Here is a 27,682-nt window from a genome sequence, read left to right as displayed (position 1 = left end):
AGTTAATGACGTCGGATGTCTGCTTTATCCTGTGAAGGTAAGAATGGGAAATTGAAGGTGAAAGAATTACACTAGCAAATATATATGGACCAAATGATGACAACATAATTTTCTTTCAAATCATATTTGAGTATATTGTACAATTTGGAAATGATAAATTCATAGTATCTGGAGACTTTAATCTAGTATTAAATCAAGACTTGGACACTAAAAACTATTTACATGTTAACCACCCAAAGGCTCAAAAAGTAGTTGTTGAAAATATGGAAATGTTTGATGTAAAGGATGCATTTAGAGAATTATATCAAAATTTTAGACGATATACTTGGATAAAAAAGACACCGCCAAAATAAGCCAGATTAGATTTTTTCGTTATAACAATGAATGAATGAATGAATGAATGTTTAACGACACCCCAGCACGAAAAATACATCGGCTATTGGGTGTCAAACTATGGTAAAATGAAACAACAGTGTGATGATCATCATCAGTATAAAAATTCAACAGTTAAATAAAAACACAGTGTAAAGAACTGTGCATAAACACAAATATCACAGAATTTTACGGATACTGAATTTTACTCAAAACTTCAATTTTGTGCTGTATTGGCCATTCTCAAAGAGAATGTTACACCCCTGCACCACGGTGAGGTTACAGCACACGCAGGGGTCATTATAACAAATAATTTAATGCCAACTGCAGAGAAAATAATAGTTGAAAATAGCTATCGCTCAGACCACTCAGTAGTAGTTTTATTTATGCAGCTAAACCAATTTGAAACAGGTAGAGGTCTGTGGAAACTCAATAATTCATTTAAAAAAAAAAAAATACCAATATGCAGTACCAGTATATCATTATGAAAAACTAGAATTGATTTCAGATGATGAAATCCATTTTTCTGTAAACGACCAACTTTTCTTAGAAACACTGCTAATGGAAATAAGAGGTAAAACAATATCTTATGCAGCTTTTAAAATGAAACAAAATAATGAATTAGAAACTAAGTTGTGCGATGATATTAAACGTTTGGAGGAAGAAGAAAATATTGATTCAAAAGAAATTGAAAAAAACCCTTATGAATTAATGGAACTGCGAAGAGTAAAGCTTAAAGGTCATTATATTCGGTCATGTGCAAAATGGATAGAAGAAGGAGAAAAACCAACAAAATATTTTTGTAACTTAGAATCAAGGAACTATTTGAGCAAACTTGTTTCAAGAATACGTTTAGAAAATGGAAAAGAAATCCGAGATCAAGAAGAAATTCTTAAAGAAACTAGAGCTTTCTATCAAAAACTTTACTCCGCACCAGAAGGACAAGATGACAACGATATAATAGAAAAAATGGGTGGTTTAAACTTTAATAAATTAACTGATGAAGAATCTGAACAATTAGAAGTTGAATTAAAATACTCATAAGTACTAGCATTTCTCAAAACTATGAAAAACGATAAAAGTCCTGGATCTGATGGATTTACTGCAGAGTTCTTTAAATTCTTCTGGACTGATCTCGGTCACTTTATAGTCAGGTCTACTAACCATAGTTACTCCATTAAGGAAATGTCCAGTGTAAAACAATTAGGTATAATTACATGTATCCCCAAAGCAAATAAACCTAAAGAATTTCTTAAAAACTGGAGGCCGTTAACTTTATTGAACTGTACTTATAAAATGGCATCCGGCTGTATCGCAAACAGAATAAAACAGGTATTAGATAAAATAATAAATAATGATCAAACCGGCTTTATTAAAGGACGATATATTGGAGAAAACATTAGATTCATATACGACATTATGCAGTACACTGAAACACAGAACATTCCAGATCTATTGCTACTTGTCGATTTCGAGAAGGCCTTTGACTCAGTATCGTGGTCATTCATAAATAAAGTACTTGATATTTTTAATTTTAAATCTTCGATTAAAAATTGGATCAAAATATTGTATAACAACTCCTTATCAAGAATATTGCAAAATGGTTTTCTGTCTGAACCGTTCATGCTAGAAAGGGGGTGTAGACAAGGGGACCCGTTGTCGCCATATATTTTTATTATTTGTGCTGAAATTTTAGCTATTATTGTTAGAAATAACGAAGCCATTAAAGGTATTGATATAGACGGCCAAGAATACCTTATATCGCAATACGTCGATGACACAAGCTTCATTCTTGACGGATCTCCCCGAGTCCTTGTACGGTACATTTAAAGTTTTAGATTATTACGCACGTATTTCTGGTTTAAAAATAAATTATTCTAAACCAAAAGCCATATGGATTGGAAGTAAAAAGTTCTCTAACGAGGTTTTTCACCATGCACGATAGAAGTTGGAATGGGGGGGGGGGGGGGGGCAACAGATCTTTGTATACTTGGTATTAATTTCTCAGTTACCTTGGAACATATCGTGCATCTAAATTATAACATTAAAGTACTGGAAATTCAAAAATTAATAAAATTATGGTCCATTAGAAAATTAACGGTTTTGGGGAGAATAACTGTTCTTAAAACCTTAATAATACCCAAGCTAATATATTTGCTAATATCATTGCCAGACCCAGGGAAAGGTTTTAAAAAAAATATAACGACTCTAGTTCATAAATTTATTTGGCAGAATAAACCAGAAAAGCTCAAACGTGATTTAATAGCACAAGGTTGTAAAGCAGGGGGTATTAAAATGTTAAACATATATCATTTTAAAAACTCATTAAAATGTTCATGGATACGAAGACTGTTTTTAAAGTAGTTTATTAAGACCTCATCCCCATAATAACGCCATTGCAATTGGTAAACGGGAAATTTGTTTAACGTGCATATATCCAATTAAGGTGTGATATTTCCAGCGACTAATTATATTACAAAAGTGTATGTGCATTTGATTACGTTGCTGGACCAGTAGGGATACATACTAGAGCTTCTACCTTTGGACTCGATAAATCAGTTTGTCTCTTACTACTACACTAATTAACACAAAACTATTGGGAAAAGTGGCACTTGACAATTTGGTGACAAGAAATGAATTACTGATATGTTTAAACCAGATAATCACCAATTGTACATGTAGTCAGTACACAATAGTGAACATAACAATTCATTTGCCGTGTACCCTAGTACTGCACTTGATATTGTTACATGGGGAATTAGGTAGGCAGAAGCTGTGGTGCTTCTTTTGTGGCTTAATGGCCTAGTCTGAATATTCTAAACACTAGAAACATTTGTTCTAATAATAAGTTAATGGTCGATTCCATTATTGTAAAGGAACCATTGTTGTTGAACCAGGCAAAGTTTTTAATGGGAGGGAGACTTGCATTTTTAATCTGAAAAATAAATATGCAAAAAGAAGTTAAATTAACCCAATACAAGCAAACCTGGTGCAACTTTGCAGTGTGTAATTTAAAAAAAAAAAAACTGTTTTACCGTCTGTACTGCTAATTGATGAATGTGTGCTCTAGAATGTTCTCACCTTTTCACATGTTGCAGTCTCAAAAAATAATGAAATGCCACTGAAAAACACTAATTTAACCGTTTGGAATTCATTCTCTCACAAGTTTGTCTTCTCTTTTCATTTAATTATTACACCAGGCAGCGTATTGTCCTAGTAGATTAACCTACCAACGTCAAGCTTAGATTAAATGCATCCCACAGTCCCAATTTCTTAATTGATACAGATGTCAGACTGAATTAGCGACTTGGGAGTGCATTTACATTAAACATATTTTACTAGAGAAAAAGTGGCCACATACAGCAGAGAGACCCTTGATTAGAGGAGGCCGCTAGGACAGGTTTTCATGTATTATTTTATAATTTCCGCATCTTTGTTAGAATTTATTTGTTATGAGAAAGTCTGCATAAAACTAGTTAATCACTCCCTGCATTTTTGTTTTTCACGTCGAAGTCTGCTGCTCCGTATTAATATTATTTTTCAGTGTATCTTCTACTGGAGCATGACCCAACCTTCCTGAAACATTTGCTCAACATAGTTTAGACCCCCTCCCTTGTGCAATATCCAGCACACACGGCTGACTATATAATTGAAGTTATACGCAGTAGCACGTGTAGGCCTACTTTTAATGCCAGACACTGGTGTTGTCTGTGAGCCTGTCGCATGATTCTGTGGCGCCAGTGTCATGTTGAACTCTCAAACACTTATTTGTTGTCTGTGAGCCTGTCGCATGATTCTGTGGCGCCAGTGTCATGTTGAACTCTCAAACACTTATTTATTGTCTATGAATAGGAGTTCGTCAAGTTCTTCACCATTCATCTGTGATTGTGTACAATGCAAGTGGCCACTATTTTTAAAAGGAGACACAGATTTCGCCCTCCAGTGACTGACACAGCGAAGTCAAGCTGGTCAAAGTGAAGTTTGGGCTCAGTTCGCCAGCTCGCGTGAGCCCTGGTTCAACAGTTCCTGACATGATGATGTGATTTGGAGACTTTATTCTGTTTACACATTGTCAAGTTGCTATAATAGTTGAGAAATAATGTTTCTGTCACGCCATTCATTCAGTGAGACATGTGACGAACAGACTGACAATATCATCTCCTGCTGCTGTACTATTATTGGTGAACAGAGCTAGAAATTAAGAATTTGTCTACGACAGCAATTTTTAAAAGAATTGTCATAGGTGAAACAACCCACCGATGGCAATTTTGAGCCTGCCTAGACGGCAATTTTTTTTTAAAGTGACATTTGCAGAAAATAAACATGACTAAAAGGTTATTTTGCTGTATGTAGACATATTTCAAATGTGAAAACGTAAAGTATTGGCAGATTATGTACACCAAGTGTATATATTTTGCTATTGTTGAGGAATTTTACCGACGCCACAAAAGTGCCATCGGTAATGCTCTCTACCTACGGCAATTTATATCTCAGCGACGACAAGTGCTGTTGTTAAGTCCGAGCCGTGGGTGAATATGATTTTTGATCCAAATATTAAACAGTGCCAGGTTTCATGGTAACCAAGGTACAAACTTTCATATAATGATACAGGCATTCCTATCCAAGTAGCTTATATTGTGGCCTTACAATTCAACCAGATACAATAAAGCTGTAATTTGTTGATTGTCTTTATCCCCACCATACTGCCCATTTCGTATGAACATATTTTGAGGACATCATGTTAACATGTTAAAGGAGTCACTTAGGACTTTGAAGTCATGTGAATGACTTGTTGTTTTTGTCTTTCCTTCTATCTACCTTGCTGCATTCCACAGATGACAAGTCCAGATCTGATGAAGAAAAGATTGCCGTAGAGGTGACAATCACATAAAAGCAGGTTAGTCTTCTGACTTACACAAACATTTTACTTGAAGAGCTAGTACCAACAGAAATATTAGCATTAATTACCAATGGTCCTATGAGACACCAGACAAGCAACCATTCAATAGACAGAACAAGAATACAAATAGTTTTATATGAATAAATGTTTTGAGGATTACCTTTCAGATCCACAAATTTAAGTACCCAACCAAATGTGTGTGTGTGTGTGTGTGTGTGTGTGTGTGTGTGTGTGTGTGTGTGTGTGTGTGTGTGTGAAGAAAATCATGAACATTTTAACCAATAAAAATAAAGGATTTCACAGTAATTTATTAAAAGACCTCATCCCATAATAACGCCATGGTAATTGGTAAAAGGGGAAATGTGTTTAATGTGCATATATCTAATTAAGGTTGATGCACACCAACCCTGCACATGGCCTAATTCTATTTAAAAAGTGTATGTGCATTTGATTACGTTGCCTGGACCAGTTTGTCTTTTACTACTACACTAATAACACAAAACTATTGGAAATTAAATAATAATTATATTGTCATTGGAGCTAATATTCTATAGCTTGCACTTTTAAATATAATACAGAGTATGAAATACTTACGTTGCGGCCATTTTGAATTGTTACATCACCTGACCAATAGGGGTCACTGCCACTTTGGTCGTATATCAAGTTTTACTCTACATATGATGGCCTAACTACATGCAAAGTGGCATGTTAGTATTACAATTTGCACTATTTTACTATTTTGTTTAACGACTACTAGAGTACATTGATTTGTTAATAATCGGCTTTAGATGTCAAATTGTAATAGAAAGCAGACGTAAACGTTCTCTCACATTCGGGACACGATGTGAACCCATGCTGAATCGAAATCAAAATGACGTCAAAGCAAATTCATAGAATTTATATATTATTTAAGGTTTTAAACCCGCATCATCTTGAACCACATTAAAAAAAATTAATAATAATAATAAAAAAATACGAGGGTTATGATTCCCCCCCCCCCCCACCCCCCTCCTTTTAATTAGCAAACTACATTCCTTCATATACGGACGAGTCTACTATAAACAGAAACAAGGGGTGATGACGGACGAGTCTACCACGAATGAAAGCAATATATTTCTCAGTTTAATTAAAATTAGCTCCACTAGACCCAGTAGAGTTAATCAGATTGCATATTTCTTAATGGTGATTCTGCATCAAAACCCGCCTTTACCAAAAATCAGCGCAAATTTCTTTTATTCAGTTCCTTTGTACCAATGGTACGGCGAACACCTGGGTAGACCCCTGTTCAAATATTGCATAGCCAGACAACCACTTTAAAAGTAATAATCAATAATCAGTCTCTGTTCGAAAAGCATAGCCACGACATGTTTGTTCAGTTGAGAAAGTGCAATTCAGTTTTATAATTATAATCAATTGCAGTGAGCAGTGAAGCTTCCATCACTGTGAGATAAAATCTATATTTAAAAAAACAAAAAACAGACCCCCCAAAATATTATACGAATATTAACGCTATAAATGACTAGTTTAAAACCAAATCATTAATTTTTCTTTTAAATAAAACAGTATAGTAAACACAATTTATTAATTTTAAAGGGACATTCCTGAGTTTGCTGCAATTTTTAAGATGTTATTGACTAATAGAGACTTTTTAACGATTGTAATTGCATATCAAATATGTGTTTCTGCATAAAATATTAGTGGCTGTATATTAAACATGTTTTTGGTCGTTCTAATATTTGTACTAGGTTAAATTTCATTTTATTTCCTAAAATATATTTTTTCGTACGTACAAAATTATTTGAAGACAAAATCCAGTTTGAGCTTCTTACAAATATTAAGACGACCAAAAACACATTGAATATACAGATACTGATATTCTAAACAAGAAAATATATTTAATATGTAAGTTTAATCGTAGAAATATGTTATTAGTCAGAAACATCTTACAATGCAGCAAACTCAGGAATGTCCCTTTAATTCACCTATCTATAATGAATTGTCATTAACGAATGCAGAACAAATCTCATCTTTTAAAACCAAAAAATTTAAAAAGTATAATATTGCTGCTTTTAACAATTTACCCCAAAAAAAATCAATACTGAACCGTGGTCGGTATACACAATGTGCTACTACATGACCTCGAACACCTGGCCCGTGTCATTCATACGACCACGTGACTCGCGCTGTTTTCCGTATATGGTATTGATTACTATCCATTGCTCTGCACAATGGATTTTGCACAGTCTTCCCCTGCTATTTTTGTTTCAGAAATTAATTTTATATATGAAAAGGCTGTGAAACCTTTAGTCTTCCGGCAGGAGTTTATTTTTATTTTTTATATGCAGTTGAAATTTATCACTTACAGTTTTATAATGTAATGAGTGTGCTATTTTTACCGATGCAGTGATGGTTATAAATTACCTGGGCACCTTTTTCCTTTTCAAACAAACTACAAACAATTCATTGGAACCTTGCAATATATATGGGGGTTTTCAGATACACTTCACATTTTAGCGCATTATTATGGAAATTATGGAAAAAACCCTAAAATGAAATGTCAATCACATTTTAGCAGTGTATGAGGAGGAAACAATTTGACTGTTTGTGGATGTGATGAGGCCAATCCAGGTCCAACCAGCATGAAGCCATTCCTCGATGTTTTCTATGATAGTGAAACATCACAAACTGACAAATGTCGAATGCGCAAATGTGTGACCTGTCCTGATTTCAAGCAAATCAGCTGCCAGAAATGGCATTCTGTTACAGGAAGAAAGTCCAAAATTTTGCATTTGCCAATCAAGATGCACTTTGTGCAATCAGAAGACTCTTTCCCATATACAGCTTACATGTTTTGCTTTTCCAACATCAGTCTGTCCATCGTGTCTCAGAAATGTGGTCAATCCAGACTCCAAACATAACTTCTTTGACAAACAGAAGTCCCAGATTAAAGAACAGCTAGAAAGAGCATTAGATATTCGAAAAACCAGGTCTGAACAAAAAGATCCAAATTTAATTCACAGTCCTTCAGACATTATCAAGAAGAAAGATGCACCTTCATTAAACATCAACAAACTAATATCTCCACATCGAAGGAAATGCACTGTGATAAAAATAAATTCATCAGCAAGTATTAATCATGATGGTGCATTTGCAATGAGTTCTGCGATGTGGTCCACAGGAAGAGGTTTAGCCCGTGGTTTGGAATCACTTGGTCTTGAAAACGACGACTACAGTTCATGAGCGGATTCGGAAATAAGTGAGTTCAACTGATGAATCAAATTGCTCCTATGATCAATAATAAATTTATTTGCATTCATTAACCTTTCTTTTACATTATATGTCTTATGAAATGTTATACCTCAAGTACATTTTTAATTTTTTGCTAAAAATCAGTGACATTCGATATCTAAAAAGAAAACTGCAGGGAGAAATCATCTGAAATATCCAATGTGTCTGGCTTAATGAATGAACTCATCAACACTTGCTTTAGTGCACAAAATACTGCCGACCTTTCCTCTACGCGGCTGACCTGTAACGCCGTGCATACATTTACCTATTAATGAGTTATCGTGCATAATAATTAATTTTAAAAATCAATAATCAGTCTTTGTTAAAAAATAGACGTTCAATAGCCGATGATAAGATAAAAAATCAATGTGCTCTAGTGGCGTCGATCAATACTGAAACGTGGTCTGGTACACACACACACACACATACACGCACACACACACACACACACACACACACACACACACACACACACACACACGTTTGCATAGAATCAGGTGTTCCGCTATTGATCTTTTGCAAACATCTATCCTACAACGGTCACGTGCCTCGCTCTGGTTTCCGTATAAGGTATTGATTACTATCCAATGTTCTAGCTTAATTAATGAACTCATCAACACTTGCATTAGTGCACACAGTCCGCCGACCTTTCATCTACGTGCTTGACCTGTGACGACGTGCATACATTTACATATTAATTAGTTATCTTGCATACTAATGAGGCTCCTGCCAGTGGCAGGAGCTGAACATACCACTTTTATCCCATTCATATTACAGAGTTATTTTTGTAAAGGATGGGATGGATTAATTTGTAGTTTATAATTGAGTGTACAAAGAGACATATTGCACTTGAAACTATGATATAGCACTTTTAACTTCAAATATTACAACTATAAAGTGCATTGACCAATATTAGGCACAATTAATCTTTAACACCCACCTCCCTCCCCCCCAAAAAAAAAAAAAACAACAAACAAAACTATATATATTTCTAAAACTCCACACACACACACAACCGCCCCCCCCAAGAAAAAACCCAACCCCCCCAAAAAAAAACAACAACAACAAAACAAACCAACAACTCCCCAACAAAACACATACAACAAAAAAGTAACAACCTAAACCCTAACCCCAAAAAACCAAACCAACAAAAATAACAAAACAGTACACAACCCCACACAAAAACAATCAAACAAACAAAACTCCACAAAAAAACACCCAAAAATAAACAAAAATAAAAAACAACAGCAAAAAAAAAAAACCAAATAGAAAACCAAAAACAAAACCCACAAAAACCGCAAACTCACAAAATACAACAACAGCAGCAGCAGCAGCAACAACACTGAACTGAACATCGCTTTCTTCTTCTGCATGTTTAAAGAGCCTTAGATGCAACAAAGTGATTATAGAAGGTAATGGATTCTTTGCAAATATCTCTGATGTCAAACTTCAGGAAACCCATGCTGGAAATACCAATGACGCTGCAATCTGTATATGCAAATGCAAAATCCGTATTAGTCATATTGTCCAACTCATCAGTTCTTAATGTTGATGTGTTTGAGTCGTCAATTTCGTCATAATGTACAAACTAGAACTTTGACATCTCTAGACATGACCTGGTCAGGTTTCCACGGTTCAGCGTTATTCAGATCGTGTAGTCAGCGTGTGTTTTTGTGTTCACGCAGTACACCAGGAATTACCAACAAGGTACATTTGCCAGTATTAGGTACAACCAATTTCATCATATCGAACTGAATATATCTTTCTTCTTCTGGATGTAGCCCGATAATTTTACGGCAAACAGAAACGTGGTATGCGCATATTTAAAGTACCAAATATCATATCAAATGGTCGTGTACTATCGAAGGTGATAGATTCTTTGGAGCCAGTTGTGATGTTCAACTTCTGCAGACTTCTTGGAAATAACAAGGATGTTGCCATCTCTGTATACAAATCCAAAATACCACCCGTATTTGTCACGCTTTTTAGAACTTCCAACACGTTCAATTCTCAGTATTAGTCCGTTTATGTCGAGGATTTGAATGACGTCAACAGCTCTATCATTATGTACTAAATACAGGCTTGGCATCTGCAAATATGATCTAGTCACGCTTCCACTGTATTTGGTCGACAGTATGTCGATTGTGTAGAGAGCCAGTGTTTTTGTGTTGAAGCAATCCACCTGATCTGTTTTACATCCATCCAACAGTCCACCCACCACCAGAATATGTTCTCCAACAGATTCAGCACAGGAATATTGCTGTTTCAACGCAATATTTCCAGTCACCTGCCACTCGCACTGTCACAGCTGTAGCTGTTCTATAGTGGAACTGGAATGTCCTCCAGTCACCTAGGACAATATGTCTATCAGACACTCCACACGTTCAGCTGTTGATATTATTTGTTAGACCGTGTACCACCATTTGCTTCTTAATGTTGGTAGGACTTCTAGATTATGGTAACCTCACTCCCATGGCTAGTTAAATTCAGTGTTGGGCTTTTAAATAAGTACTATTGCAATGCCTGACGGCTGGTGGGAAAAGTTGTCAAAATACTGCATTTAAGTCTATTTTGTAAATATGAATACCCTGCCCCCAACCCCCCCCCCCCCCCCCCCCCAATCTTAGTGTTTTTAATCGCTATCTCCATCTTTAGGTAACATATTGATTATTACTATTAGTAAAATTGCATTAAGTAAAGTAGGGCTAGTCAATTTTTAATTGTGGCTAGTAAATGATAAACATCACTGATCCCATGCCTAATGAATTTTGTAAAAATTCTAGAAGCACTGTGTTGGTGTATTTGTGTCGACGTTGTGAAAGATATGAACTGCTTCGTCATAATATACTAAACTTAGATTTCTCTTTCACAACACACTATATTAAACACTTCAAATATTAATAATAGATCATAATTATAGCCATATAAATGGTGTATTAAAAAGCAAAAATGATATTTGTAAAACAAATAAAGTAATTTTCATAAAACAAATCAACAACAAGTATTACTAACAATGTACAATTACTAATATTAGGTATAACTGATATCAGAACACCAAACCGAACATAACGGGGGTTTTTGGTTCGTGTTTAGTGTCATTTTACTGCAAACAGAAGCGTGGTATCCGCATGTGTACAGTACAAAAGAAGCTATCAAGCGACCGTGTAGTATCGAAATTGAGGGATTCTTTGGAACCATCCTTGATGTTGAGCTTCTCCAGACCGTTTTGGGAAATAACGATGATGCTGCCACCTCGGACTACAATTCCAAAATGCAATCCGAATTTATCATATTGTGCAACACGTTCAGCTGTTAATGTTGGTGTGTTTGAGTCTGCGAAATCAATGACGTCAACAGCACCGTCGCCGTGTACTAAATACAGGTTTGGTATGTCCAAATATGACCGAATCGGTACCCCACCGATCAAATTTATGTCGAGTGTGCAGACAGCGTGTGTTTTTGTGTTGAAGCATTGCATCAGATCTTTTGTACTTGTATTCAATAATCCACCCATCACCAGAATATTTTCTCCAACAGATTCAGCACATGGACATAGTCGTTTACATCTCAGATTCCCAACCACCTGCCACTCATATTGTCCCAGCTCTAGCTGTTCTATAGTGTTACTGTTGATTCCTCCAATCACGTACAGTGTGTCATCTTGGACAGCCATACAGTGTTGACAGCGTTGTTGCTTGAGCTCTGGACCTCTAACCCATTTCTTTCCTATTACGTTATATACAGCTGTTGATTTTCTAGCTGTCAAGCCCCCACTAATGTAAATTGATTTTCCCAAAATAGCAGCTGAAAACCATGACCTGGCGAATGACCAGATGCCTCTAATTCATACCAACTGTTGTCAGTTAAACAGGCGACAGTCGGAGCCTCAGAGTCGTTAATGATGAACACAGCATCAACCATTTGTCCTGAAAATCTGTTGTCAAGGAAAAGGTTCACTTCCTTATAGTAGTAATGGTGGCTTTTGAGTCCCTTCTGGACCACTTGTTGTAATACATCGTATTCCTTAACAAAGCTTGTAAAATCAACGTTATCAATCAAATAGTCGATGCTGACGTGCTCAAATCTGATTTGTTCGAACATATCGACCATAGTTTCAACTGAAGAATTGTTTTTCATCGACCACATCTGGACATAACGAAGAACGTCCTCTTCTTTCTGTGACAAAGCATCCTGAGACAACACTTGGAGATATTCATCTTTTGTCAGATCCATGATCGATCCCTTCTCTGAAAATTTCTCCATGTTCTTGACTATGTGCTGAACAGCTTTTGTAGCAAGATCTTCTAAGCCAAATTTCTTTAATGATCTCCACCTTTGAATGCAGTTTTCTGTGGTTAGACTTTTATTCAGATAATCGAGACATACGCCTTTGAGGTCATCCAGCTGCATCATCTCAGCGACATCAAACAGCAGAAAACAGTTGATGTCGTTGATGATGTCCTCACCAAGAAAGTGAAATTTCAGAACATCGTCAAACGTTTGTTTAGACACTGTCGGCAACGTGACCACTCCAGTGTTCTTCTCCAACATGTCAGACAACAACATAACTTCAAAGAAGGACGAAAGTGCTGTCAGACATATTTTACTCCCTGTCGAGGAACCACCTTGAAAAACAAGCTTTACGTCATTGTGGTCGCCTTGAATAAGTCTTTCGTAGATCTGTTTAAGAAACGTTTTTTGTACTCCCTCCATTTCATCAGCTGAAATTAGATAACGAAAGACAAGTATTCATACTGGTTTAGACATTATTATAAATTGGGATGGGTGGGGGAAGGCGGCGCACACATTAGGGGAGGATCCCACAGTCTATGAGTGTTAATTCCCGCGCGTCAATACACGTGTCATGGGGGGGTGGGGGGGTGGGGGTGGGTGGGAGCAATAGGCAAATATAAAAGGTTGTGCCAAAAAAGAGAGGTGTGATTGTTGGGCTACGACAGTACGTATTGAAGCCAATCTGATTGACATCAGGTCTACTGGTCTACCAGTAGTAACAGAGGTGAGATTGCTCGGCTACGAGAGTACGTATTGAAGCCAATCTGATTGAAATCAGGTCTACTGGTCTACCAGTAGTAACAGAGGTGTGACTGTTGGGCTATGACAGTATGCAATGAAGCCATTCTGACTGATACCAAGTCTACTGGTCTACCAATAGTAACAGAGGTGTGATTGCTGGGCTATGACAGTGTGTATTGAAGCCATTCTGACTGATATCAGGTCTACTGGTCTACCAGTAGTAACAGAGGTGTGATTGTTGGGCTATGACAGTACGTATTGAAGCCATTCTGACTGATACCAGGTCTACTAGTCTACCAGTAATAACAGAGGTGTGATTGTTGGGCTATGACAGTAAGTAATGAAGCCATTCTGACTGATACCAGGTCTACTGGTCTACCAGTAGTAACAGATGTATGATTGCTGGGCTATGACAGTGCGTATTGAAGCCATTCTGACTGATACCAAGTCTACTGGTCTACCAATAGTAACAGAGGTGTGATTGCTGGGCTATGACAGTGTGTATTGAAGCCATTCTGACTGATACCAGGTCTACTAGTCTACCAGTAATAACAGAGGTGTGATTGTTGGGCTATGACAGTACGTATTGAAGCCATTCTGATTGACATCAGGTCTACTGGTCTACCAGTAGTAACAGAGGTGTGACTGTTGGGCTATGACAGTACGTACTGAAGCCAATCTGATTGACATCAGGTCTACTGGTCTACCAGTAGTAACAGAGGTGTGATCGTTGGGCTATGACAGTACGTAATGAAGCCAATCTGACTGACATCAGGTCTACTGGTCTACCAGTGGTAACAGATGTGAGATTGCTCGGCTACGAGAGTACGTATTGAAGCCAATCTGATTGAAATCAGGTCTACTGGTCTTCCAGTAGTAACAGAGGTGTGACTGTTGGGCTATGGCAGTATGAATTGAAGCCATCATCTGATCTGACAACCAGGTCTACTGGTCTACCAGTAGTAACAGAGGTGTGAATGTTGGGCTATGACAGTACGTATTAAAGCCAATCTGACTGACATCAGGTCTACTGGTCTACCAGTGGAACAGAGGTGTGATTGTTGGGCTATGACAGTACGTAATGAAGCCAATCTGACTGACATCAGGTCTACTGGTACTTTAAGTAGTACTTAGTACATTTATTTTTGGTTGATCAATTACGGCAGTTGGATTGTGAACTTTCTGGTATTTAGCTTTGCAACATTTTGTTAGAACATTTGTGGCGGTGAAACTGAAACAGTAGTTGGAATGACATATGTCAGTTTTTGCAGCTGGAAACAGGTTTCTTCTGCTACCAACATAAATGCAGCCATTCTCTTTTGTTATCATAAAAACAAATTTAATGAGACAACCTTGCTTTGGAACAAATAACCTTCTTAGAAGTGAGGACAAACAGACGTGTGTACTGACCACTGATGCATATAGAGTGAAACCCCTCTACACTGGACCTTCTGTATTTCTAGATCCCCTCAAAACCGGATGTGCTTCCAAACTGTCCATTTTTAAATTCTATTGGTCCAGTACTGGACGTGGTGGTATCTAGTCCTTTAATGTCCAGTACTTATTACATATTATTTTTGGTTGATCACTTACAGCCGTTGTTGGTGTGACACTTTCAGTAATTAGCTTTGCCATATTTTACACTTATTAGAACATTTCTGGCGGTGAAACTGAAACACTAGTAGTTGGAATGACATTTGTCAGTTTTGCAACTGGAAACAGGTTTCTTCTGCTACCAACATTACTGCAGCCATTCTCTTTCGTTAACTTAAAAACAAATTTAATGAGACGATTTGCTTTGGAACAAATTACTTTCTTAAGGTTAGGAGACTCCATGTGTACTGACCTGATGCATATAGAGTGAAACCCCTCTACACTGGACCTTATGTAAACCGGAATTCCCTCAAAACCGGATGTTTTCCACTGTCCATTTTTAAATATCAGTCCTTTAGGTGTCCAGTTTATATATCATATGTATATAATAGATAAATAAAATATATAGGTATATGTGGGTACAAATTTACATTTTGTTTTTTTTAAGGCTTTTAAACAACACTAATACTAACTGTCTCACTATTCTTTCATTTTTAACAGTTCTATAAATTTGAAGATGCTAGGTTTATTTTTATAATATTTCGGAATATAATGTCTGATAAGATACATAAATGTTCATAGGACAAACAAGTATACAATGAAATTCATCTTCAATTAAATTACAAGTAACACATTTACGATCCAGTAGCCGGTGATCAATAAATCAATGCACTCTAGTCGTGTCGTTAAACAACAACAACACAAAAACAACCTCCAAAACCCCAAAAACATTTACGAGTCTCAAGTGCAATGAAACTGTTCTTTAATGATTTGTAATATATAAAAAATATATTTTATATTTTTGTTTAAACTTATCTATCTAAGACATCTTCCCATTTGATATTAATAATCGGATCAGCAGTGCCAATCTCGTTAAAGCAATTATTTCACTAGCCCGCCGGACCAGAACCAACTGAACTTTACTAGCCCGCGAGAATTTCTACTAGTCCGCCAGCCTATAGAACAATATTACTGTTTAACAATATTATAATATACACCGTCTCCACTTCAAACTATATATTAATAAGTACCTTTGGTAACTTATAAACATCACGTGGCAAACGAAATCAAGCCCCATACCTTGACTGACAAATCAATACATTTTAAAAATATTCTGATATAAATGTTTTCACATTTCTTTCATATAGATTTACAATATTCAAGTGACATCCAGCAAGTATTTATAAGAACAATCTATTCAAAAGAAAGCGGCAACATACTTTCAACATAAACAAGCAATTTCTGGGAAGTATTAACCTTTGACCGGCTCTATTTTCATCGTCTATTAGTCGGAAAAAGAGAGATGTCCGTTGGACTGGTACTTGCATTTTTTAACTCGTCCGTCAGAATTGTTACTCGCATTTGGCGAGCGGGTGAGTACTTTCTGCACCTCTGGTTAATATTTGTTACATGTTTGATAAACATTACTACATACTTGACCACTGAGGTGAATCGTGAACCCTTTTTTTTCGACTTTCCACGATAACATGGGGAACTCCTTGAAACAGTATGCAGCCGTTTGCCACACTACTAGTACCGCCAATAACTTTTATTTACTATAGTCCTGTTCAGTTGTTTAGACCCTAAATGTTTTGCAAATGTTACGTTTAATTCCTATTCAATCATCCTTTTTCTTTATATTTGCCTGAAAACAAACCCAAACCCCGACAGGTTTTATATACAATTAATCATCTAAAATGCACGAAGTTGACTTATTTCCATTTTACAAGAATCTCTGTATGTTTCGAATACAGGTTCGATCTCCTATAAATAACTATGGCTATTTGCATAACAAAAGCATCACTATAGTGTGTTTCAAACTAATGTAAATATTAAGTGTGAAGTCACACACACACACACACACACACACACACACACACCAAAAGTGTCAGGAAACAATTTTCAATACTTATAATCAACTCTGGTCGTATTGAAACGGTTTCTAATAACATGAATAATTATGAGATAGACTCGTAAATTATCGGAGAGAGAAAAAAATAAAAATCAAATCCTTATTTAGCCAGAGTACTCTGACAGTAAGAAAGCTATAGTATGTCCCAAAGGGAATGCCTTTTTTCATGCTGGGGTGGAATTTACTACTAGTTATTTATTTCTGAGTCGATTGTTTTCTAAAGTGCACACAGAAATAGTATTGTTTTGTCATTTCTTCTTACGTCAAACAAAACTGAATTTATTTACAAAAACAATTTTGTAGGAGGGTGGGACGGACTATAGACGGGCATTTGGACAGTTATAACGCTCCCTAACGAGAGAGAGAGAGAGAGAGAGAGAGAGAGAGAGAGAGAGAGAGAGAGAGAGAGAGAGAGAGAGAGAGAGAGAGAGCGTTATAACTAGATAGCATTATAACTGTCAACATGTCCCTCTAGTTAGGGTCTGCACGAGTACTCGGGCAAGGGCAGAGTCCAGCCAGGCTCGAGTCCATTCACAGGACTCGATTACCCGTGCAAGGAACAGCACTGTCAGTTAATTATATTTGTTTTACGTCATTTTCACTGTAGGAGAACGGATTTGTATATACATTGTTTTTTACATCGGGAACTACTGCCTAGCGAGAGATCGGGTTGTCTATTCGGCAACGTGAGAGGTAGGTAGTAAAAATAATTCATTTTACAACTGTTTCTTACGATTTGTTGCTAGTTACCCTTTCTTCGTTAGGCTTTTATTCTGTGTTATCATTTTCCAAAATGTTTAAATACGATTGATATAAGTTGTCTTTTTAGGTTTTCAATCATCATAACTGAATGCACAAGATACAAGTATCACCGATTAAATCGTGATCAACATAGAACTTATTATTTTGTTGTAACTTTGTCATACGTGTGCAAAAACAATCTCAATACTTGTAAGTTTTAGAAAATTCTATCAATCTTACAATAAATATCAACACTTATTTTTAATTAATTAAATTACACATCGTTTACGAGTCTATGTCTATATAGGTTGTTGTAATAATTTTGTATAGGTATGTTGGATTTTGTTTATTCCTGTAACAAGATTTAAAAGTACCTCTCAGCTGTTAAATAATTATTTAAATATTTTTGTAACAGTATATTATAGAATGGCACGATTATGTGTTTACTGTAATAATTATCATTTATATTTGACACCTGAGACATTTTTTTGTCGTTGCAGGAATAGAATGGCCGACACTCAAAAAGCAACTTTGACCGTAAACAAATCCTAGTTTTTAAACACTACGACGCATGTTATACTATTAGAGCCGTTTTTGATAATTCGATATAAGCACTACTTACATTTCGTTGTTTAGAATATTCATTTACACTAGTCTCTACCGTTTAAAAGGAGAAATATAGTCTAAAAGTAGAACGGAGCTTGGCTCCATAACCGTTACTTTTCGTAGGTACGAGAGTTTTTAGAATTATGAAATACGTATATCAGGTATTAATGTATATCAGGTATTACAAACACCTGCATGACTAGGCTCCGTGCTTATTACACGTTTAGAGTCTGGACTTGAGTCTCTAACAACGGGTTTTTTTCTTCTTCTCTAACTGTTTAAAATTCATAATCATACAATTAATACAATAAATTTACATATCAACAGATTCAGTGTTTATAAATAAATATATACATGTGAAATGTATACAAAGATTACTAATAACTATATCAATACCAATGCTTTAAATAAAATCTCGAAAGCAGTGCATGAACATTCAAGATGCACAAAAATCACAGGCACTTGACACAAAATTATTGTATATTAATAAATCAGTGTAATATATTTGTATATAAGTATACCAAGTTAAAATTTGTGTATAATGTTAAATTATATAAATTCCCACAATATTAGAGTTTACTGTTTTAATACATGACAATGTTATTGTCATTTAACATATACCAAAAAATTCGATCTCTACTATATAAAAGAGATATATAAATGAAAGATGACTACAAAAATATATAATTGAATATACAACAAAATATCAGTCGATTGTTGCAGTCCAGAATAGTCTTCGAATACAGATAGGCCTACGTGTACAGGGTGCACCTGGGGCCTAATTCACTAAACTCTCGCAACTTTGCGATCTCGCAGTTCAGTACTAAAAGACTTACAAAGAGGATGCTTTGTTGTCTAGCAGAGCCTAAGAGACCTTTGTGAATTAGGCCCCTGGGACCTAATTCACTAAACTCTCGCAACTTTGCGATCTCGCAGTGGAATGCTAAAATACTTGCAACGAGGATGCTTTGTTGTCTAGCAGAGCCTAAGAGACCTTTGTGAATTAGGCCCATATTAATCACCAGCTATTGGATGTCTGTCACACATTTGGTAATGTTTACTTACAGTCTTAGAAAGGAAATCGGCAACCTTTGTTTTCCATTTCTAGCAAGGAATCTTTTGATCTTTTGATCTTTTGATACGGTACTAATTTTACCCGCCAGCAATCTGTAATTATCTAAATCACTGATTGTGATGCACTTCATTGGTTAATATACCCTAATGTAATAAACAAGTGGACTTTATTTTAATTTTGTATTAAATGACAGATAGTCCTTTTGCAACAGCTATACAGTCAAATCAGAACAGTCTATACAGATTAGGTTTTGTTTGAGAAAACTACCTACACAAAAAAGCGTGTTCGGTGCGACATGCTAATGTTCGTTCATATCAATAAACACTAATGTCATACATAAAAAGTGTTTGTTTAATCTCATTTAGGAATAGGCCTACATATTAACTCTGCGTCTTTGTTCTATATGTGCATAAATACTCATTTTTAGTAATTTTTAATGAATATTTTCGTGTGTGGCTGCAGACATTATGATGAACAAAGAATACAGGCCTAACGAAGAAATGTTAACTAGCGTCAAATGGTAAGAAACAGTTGTAAAATGAAATATTTTTACTACCCTAACCTACCTCTCACGTTGCCGAATAGACAACCCGATATCTCGCTAGACAGTAGTTCCACATTCAATGTATAAACATTATATGTACAAATCCGTTCCCCTACAGTGATTGTGCCATATTTGCTTGCCGCCGGTTATATTATAGGTCTATGAGATATGGAGGGAAAATAAAAGTCGAAAGTGTGGAATGCAATACAATGGCATGATATGGCATCGATGTTCAGCGCTGGAATTAAGATGGATAATGCTATTTTACTTTATTCCTTAGTCTCATCCTTATTCGAGTACTTGAGTCTAATAATTTGGACTCGAGTAGGACCTACCTCTAGCTCTCTTACCGTCAGAGTACTCGGGCTAATCCGTATTTAGATCGCCCTTAAACTGGGGAGGGGTGGGGTGGGAATGGGTGTGTGTGTAAAAACGTACTGTAACGCCTGTTATTACCGTGTTTGAATGTAAATACATATAGAGAGCAGAGCATGATAATCACCAATGTGGTGGATAATTCATTAATAAAATTACGTTTACCTTCAGAGGCGGATCTAGGGGAGGCAGCACCCCCCCCCCCCTAAATTTTGCGAATTATAATTTTATTATATATTAATTTTCATCTCCCTTCAAACCTTCCCCAAAGTTCCCTTGGCATTCCGCCTCATGTCATCCCCCCCCCCCCCCGCCAATATATTTTCTGAATCGATCACTGACCTTGAAACATGTTAGTATTAGGTATATATTTCCCTCTGCAATACCATTAAGCACCGCAAATCGTCATACCATGGTTAGTAGTAGCCCGAGTACTCTGACCTTATAACCTTTCAAATGTCAGTCTAGCTCTCTTACAGTCAGAGTACTCGGGCTAGGTTAGTAGTGTCGAAACAGGAAGTAAATTATAGTGATATTAACACAAGCACTTTCATGTTTACAACATCGATTAGACTGCAATATATACGCGTACACGTTTACATACTGTTTATATGACTTGACATTACAACTGTGTATCTGTATTTATATCAAAATGTCATTAAAATAATACTTACATTAAGCAATGAAATACCACAAAGAGTTTTCACCGAGCCCTACAGATGTACCAACAACGAGCCTACGTTCAATCAGCCGTTTTTCGTTAAACGTGGCAAACAATTTTGACTGGTTCCCAATATGGTCATTCGGTTTACTGTGTAGCGCAATCTGATTAAAATTAGCTCTACTGGTCAGGAAATAGTTATTAACCAGAACAGAACAGAACTTTATTATACTCAGGCCGTTATGCAACGGCGTAAGAGGAACATACATATTCTGATTTTGACAAGATGGTTAACAGGAGGATACAAATAATAGGAATACATTGCTTGGTACATATATGAATACAAATACAAATACATGACATTACATTACATTATAAAGATATGTGTATTAATAATATAAATACATGATATTACATTATAGAGATATGTGTATTAACCATATAGATGCATTCTGTGATGTAACAGAGTAGAGGTATATTGTAAAATATAATTATTCAGAAAATTTCAGTTACAACTGTGTACTTTATAATTATTCGTATTACAATATATAGGTATAAATAAAATAAAATAATAATAAAAATTAAATTTTCATAAAATAACAATAAGATATAAAAATAATGTAATACGATTTAAAATATATCAAGTATAGTTGTATGTTGACCTTTAGTTTCATTAACTGGTTAATGTATGGTAATTTTGGTTGTTGTTGGGTATTGTTGTTATGGGCGTTTAAATACTTGAAAAATTATATTCATGAATTTGGCTAATTTTTTTAGTGTTTTTATTCTTTTACTGCTCATAAGTTCTCTAAATTTATATATATTTGGTCGTATATAATAATATGGACGTAAACATTCTTTCCGGGTATTATTGAAAAAACTACATACAAATAAATAATGAAATCCGTCTCCTATGTCGTTTTCATCACAAATAGTACAAAGTCTATCTTCTAATAGAACTGTATTCCAACGTCCAGTCTCAACAGGTAAATAATGGTTAGAAGTCCTAAATTTTATCATAACAGTCCATAATTTGTTAGGAATAATATTAAGATAATTTAAAAAAATTTGTTGGTCTTTGAAATATTCGTAGGTTTTACCTCTCGATGATTCTTAAATATTATTTTTCCATATTTGTAAATACTGGTCGTTTTGTCGTATGCTAATTTGTTGTGATAGCCATTTTACCGATAGAAAGGTTTGTGATAGCTATATATTACTCATTCCTAGATAATCTAAAATATTTTAAACAGCAGTAATCCCGTTATACATGTAATTAGTTCCATTGCTAATGTGGTCTCTCATCATTGATTTGTATAATAATAGAGATAGTTTAGATTGTTTCCCCGAGATAACTCGTGCCCAATAACAAATTAATCGTTTGTGGACAGTCAACTCGACTGGCATTCTACCAAGTTCACCATATAACATGCAAATTGGGGTAGCTTTTTTCACAGGGAGAATATGTCTAATAAAATTGATTTGAACAGAGTTATAGATGTCGTTGTTTTCGAATCCCCATATTTCGCATCCATATAATAATATTGGCAGAACCATCGAGTCAAACATTTTGAGTTTACATTCTATTGATAGATGACGATCTTTTACTTTTGCCAGAACGAAATACATAGCCTTTGTCGCCTGTTGTTTAAGTCTAATCTTAGTATTTTTGAATTTATTTAGTTTAGTAAAAATGGCACCTAACTATTTGTATTTTTTGACATTTTCGAGAGTAGTTTTTCCAATCTTAAAAGTATATTTATAATCTTTAGAATTTCCATTAAAAATTAAGACTTTTGTTTTTGTAGTATTTATTTTAAGTTTGCAAATATTACTATATTGATCGAATATATTTAACGTGTGTTGTAAATTGACCGCACTTGTTGCTAGTAAAGCGGTATCGTCAGCGTACAATAAGCAAATAAGATGTATTCCAATGTCTAGTGTGTTATTTTTATTATCTGCGATGGAAGAACCACCTTCACAACCGTGGTTAAGTAAATAGTTTTCTAGATCATTTAGATATAGGGAAAATAAAATCGGGGATAAATTTTCATCTTGACGTACACCATTATGGCATGCGAATAATGGTGATTTCTTGTTATTTACAAATATTAATGATTTTATACCTTGATACATTTGATATATGATTCTAAAGAATTTACCATTTATGTTATTTTCTAGTAACTTGTGCCATAGATGTGCTTTTGGGATCATATCGAAAGCTTTTTTTAAATCCACAAATGCGCAATATATTTTCTTTTTCCTTTTTTTAGGATATCAATTAGTGAATGAAGTGTAAATAAGTGATCTATAATCGAATAACCTCTGCGGAAAGCAGCCTGGGCTTCGCTCATAAAATCGTTTTCTTCAATAAAAGTAGTTAACCGGTTATTTAATACTGTTGTAAATAACTTTGAACAGCAACATAGTAATGTAATTGGTCGATAGTTTATAGGGGATGAACTACTACCTTTATTTTTAAAGATTGGTATAATTATTCCAGTCAGCCATTCTTCTGGATACACACTATGGTGTAAAAATATATTAAAGAGTTTAACACAGAATGGGAGCAATAAGTGGGCTGTCGATTTAATATATTCGTTAATTATTTTATCTACACCTGCTGCTTTATTGTTTTTTAGTTGTTTTATTGATTTTAGTATTTCGTCCTCGCTGAATCTTCCATTTATGATATCATCGTTGCTTACTTGGTCTACGAGATCATCAATATTTATGTCGGGCACTGTATCAGCCGATAGGTCCTTATTTAATTCGCTGAAATAATTAAAGAAGTCTTCAACCGGTGGTACACTTTCTGTCCTGCTTTTTATCTCTTTAAATATTTTATAGAATTCTTTGGGGCCATTTGTTTTTAATAGCATCATGTTCTGTTCTGTTTTAAATTTGTAATGAGAATAAGATTTAAATATATATATTTCTTATAACATTTACTTGCGTTTGTTAAATTCATTTTATTTGCTATAGTTTTATGTTTCGAGGAAATTTTTTTTGCCTCAAAATATTTTGTTCGTAGAAGCTTACACCGTTTACTGAACCAGGGGCCTAATTCACAAAGGTCTCTTAGGCTCTGCTAGACAACAAAGCATCCTCTTTGCAAGTCTTTTAACATTGCACTGCGAGATCGCAAATTTGCGAGAGTTTAGTGAATTAGGCCCCAGGGTCGCTTATTATCTGGCGAAGTGCCAGATCTATCTTTACGTGTCGGCACGTGGCCGAATGTTAAGTTGGCTGAGTCTAAAAATAGCTTGATCAGCGTGTCGACTGTTTGGTTTACACGTGTTGGGATACTGATAGATTCATCATCGAGAATTACCGATAGTGATTGAAGTAAGTTTATTTTGATATTGCTAATAAATTCTTCACTTTTATTGGCGTTCCATTTACGGATATTAATTGACTCCAACTCGTCATTTACACATTGGTTATGTTTAGTTTGTATGTCACGGTCTGTCTGTATCTTACAGGTAAGTACAACTGCACAGTGGATATCTGAAAAGATTGGGTCAAAATTACACACTTCAAAGTCAATGACAGATTTAAACATGTGGTGAGTACCAATAACATAATCAATCAAACTACAATCTTTACTGGTGACTGCGGCTATATTTTTATCTTTTCCGCATCTACCATTGAGGATATATATATTATTATGTTTGCACAAATCAAGAAGTTTGAAACCATGGCTGTTAACCTTACCCTTATCCTGGCTTGCTCTGTCCCTGGGTACATTTAAAGTATCAAGCTTTGCTATATCATTTAAAAAGGTTTCCATGTCAACATTATCAATATATATAGTATTATGATCATCAAGTGTAGTGTAATCGGGCAAACATCTAGTTCTTGTATTAAAATCACCTATTTTCCTGGTTCTGTCATTTGGGAAATTTCATTTTCAACAATATCAAAAGTATCAACTTTTAAGTATGGTGAGCCAATTGGGGGAATATACACAACACCAGAAGTTACGCTATTACCTATACACCAGTGGAGCTAATTTTAATTAGATTGTTAAAAACGCATCAAACTCGCTTTCGCTCGTTAGATACATTTTAAAACAACTCGTTGTGAGATAAATGGTATCTAACGGCCACTCATGTATTATTCTCTATGCCCACCGTGTCAGATATGTATGCGTAAGCTTTCACGTAATGTTATCTTGTTTTTCAAATCGCTTGTACCGAGATGCTTAAAGTACTGTAGACAATTTTTATTTCATTGATATTATGTGTTATATTAAATAATGCGTAATGAAACATTATTAATAAATAGGCAAATGTTGATATGCATGAAAAGTCTATTGCAAGAGCTTGTGCGCGTCTTGTCTAGACTGGGCTGCGTTCAGTCAGACTGAGCAGAAAAACGTCCGCTAGACTGGTTTATGCGTTTCATGTTAAACCAAATGGGCACGTCGGGAACCAATCAAATAGTTCGCGAACGTTAGCGAAACGTTCGCTGGCTGAACGTTAGGGCTGGTATCGGTAGTGTTCGTCGTTTGATTTCTCGCTCCAGCCAGTGCACCACGACTGGTACATCAAAGGCCGTGGTATGTGCTATCCTGTCTATGGGATGGTGCATATAAAATTTCCCTTGATGTTAATCGAAAAGAGTTGCCCATGACTTGGCGACAGCGGGTTTCCTCCCTCAATATCTGTGTGGTCCTTAACCATATATCCGACGCCATATAACCGTAAATAAAATGTGATGAGTGCGTCGTTAAATAAAACATTTCCTTTCCTTTTTTCTTCTTTCGAGTGTGCTTATTGTGTAGTTGATACTAAACACAAAGCTTAGATTCAGTTATCGTTTACAAACTAGATTATGTATTCAATTACAATTGTTAATAAATAAAAAAAATTGTGTATGTATGTTTGTTGGGGGGGGGGGGCTTGTGTTTTCTTTGGAGGGTTTGGTTTTTTTTAATTTGTGGGGTGGGTTTTTGAGGGGGGAGTTGTGGGAAGGGGTGGGGGGTTTTGGGGGGGTTTGGGGGGGGGGGTCCTTTAACTGAAATGCAACGTTGAACCTTTGATTACCTGTTTATTCGTGCCGGTCGTGAATGGCAAAATAAAAACATTAAATCTTCGGTTTGAAAGTCAGTTGAAGTAACTTTTACAGCATAACATTTTCAGACAGTTAGGAACTGAAAATGTGAACTTTAAACTTCTTTCGCCCTGAAAAAGAATTTAAGATTTGGTTTGGTGGTAGTGCTTCTTTTCTTTTCTTTTCTTTTCTTTTTTTTTTTTTTTTTTTTTTTTGTGTGTGTGCTTTTTTTTGTGGTTTTTTTTTTTTTTTTTTTTTCGGTGGGGGGGGGGGGGGTGGGCTCGTGAAAACTGACGATGACTTTAATCATTTACACGCCAGTAATACACCAAAACAATATAACATTTTCAAAGTCTAATAGGAATCTTTTATATGCAATGTCCTACAGGCATGGGAAGTACATGCCACGTCCTTTGGTGTACCAGTCGTGGGGTAGTGGTTGGGACTGATATTAAACTGGTCCATCAAGGGCAATCGAAACTGCTACTCATCGCTCTACCACTGAGCTACATCCCGCTTAGGGAAGCTAAACGTTCCCCACGGACCCCATGTTCTCAAGCCAAGGTATCATTAATCCGTATATAACTACCTATGTAAACCGGAATTCCCTCGAAAGTGGACGTTTTACAGAGTCTCTTTCTAAAAATCGGGACATAATTTAACCTTTCTAAACCAGATCCCTCTAAAACCCGGACATTTGTCTTGGTTCCAAGGGTGTCCGGTTTAGAGGGGTTTCACTGTACTACAAAATGCAGTAGTTACACGGAATGGTACCGTGGCTTGCGAAGCTGCACTTACCCACACATCCCCCACCCCCACCCACCCCATTTTAAACTGAGAGATAACATGAGGCTGTTTTGATCGTAGTCTTTATTACAGTCTGTAAGTAGTAATACAGTATTTGTTTACGTTCCAGACAACGCGTGCGTGGATGTGAAGTTCTGCTGTAGTACGCATCGTCCTGACACTATTCGCATCTTTTGGAATTGTTTCGTCGTCTGCACTTTCTGTTGCCACAGCAGTCGCTGTTTTTCTTACATTTCTCGTTTTTCCCTGCACACTACAAAAGAACCATAGGAAGCAAATGGTTTATTTAACGACGCACTCAACACATATGGTTAAGGACCACACAGATATTGAGTGAGGAAATCCGCTGTCGCTACTTCATGGGCTACTCTTTTCGATTAGCAGCGGGGGATCTTTTATATGCACCATCCCATAGACAGGATAGTATATACCACGGCCTGTGATGTACCAGTCGTGGTGAACGGCCTGTAGCGAGAAATAGCCTAATGGGCCCACAAGAACCATAGGAGCTGTACTGTACCAAATAAAATTTCATAGATGACAAAGTTATCTTTTTTTTCTAACATAAAAAACAAAGAATACCAGTGAGGTACATGATACCAAAGACGTCACGCTCTGGATTGTAGGTTGTTATTTCTAACTACAGACGTCACGCTGTGGATTGTAGGTTGTTATTTCTAACTACAGACGTTACACTGTGGATTGTAGGTTGT

General features: G+C 35.8%; 1 protein-coding gene and 1 long non-coding RNA gene across 2 annotated transcripts; one reads left to right on the top strand and one right to left on the bottom strand.

Annotated features, from left to right (window-relative positions):
• Nucleotides 1–11,521: 11,521 nt before the first annotated feature.
• Nucleotides 11,522–21,197, bottom strand: LOC121387989 (kelch repeat and BTB domain-containing protein 12-like). The gene is made up of 2 exons (XM_041519178.1): nucleotides 21,115–21,197; nucleotides 11,522–13,281 (listed from the first exon to the last, which is right to left on the bottom strand). The coding sequence occupies exon 2, from the start codon at nucleotides 13,271–13,273 to the stop codon at nucleotides 12,323–12,325; it is 951 nt and encodes a 316-aa protein (XP_041375112.1). The 5' UTR covers nucleotides 13,274–13,281; nucleotides 21,115–21,197; the 3' UTR covers nucleotides 11,522–12,322.
• Nucleotides 21,198–24,353: 3,156 nt separating this feature from the next.
• LOC121388070 lies at nucleotides 24,354–27,360 on the top strand. Its single transcript, XR_005959927.1, has 3 exons — nucleotides 24,354–24,452; nucleotides 24,590–24,672; nucleotides 27,079–27,360. It is a non-coding gene; the product is annotated as an uncharacterized LOC121388070 (long non-coding RNA).
• Nucleotides 27,361–27,682: the final 322 nt, after the last annotated feature.

Source organism: Gigantopelta aegis, chromosome 14 (assembly GCF_016097555.1).
Source record: "Gigantopelta aegis isolate Gae_Host chromosome 14, Gae_host_genome, whole genome shotgun sequence".
NCBI lineage: Eukaryota > Metazoa > Mollusca > Gastropoda > Neomphalida > Peltospiridae > Gigantopelta > Gigantopelta aegis.
The sequence above is the reverse complement of the archived record's forward strand: the minus strand, read 5'-3'. Positions and strand labels throughout refer to the sequence as shown.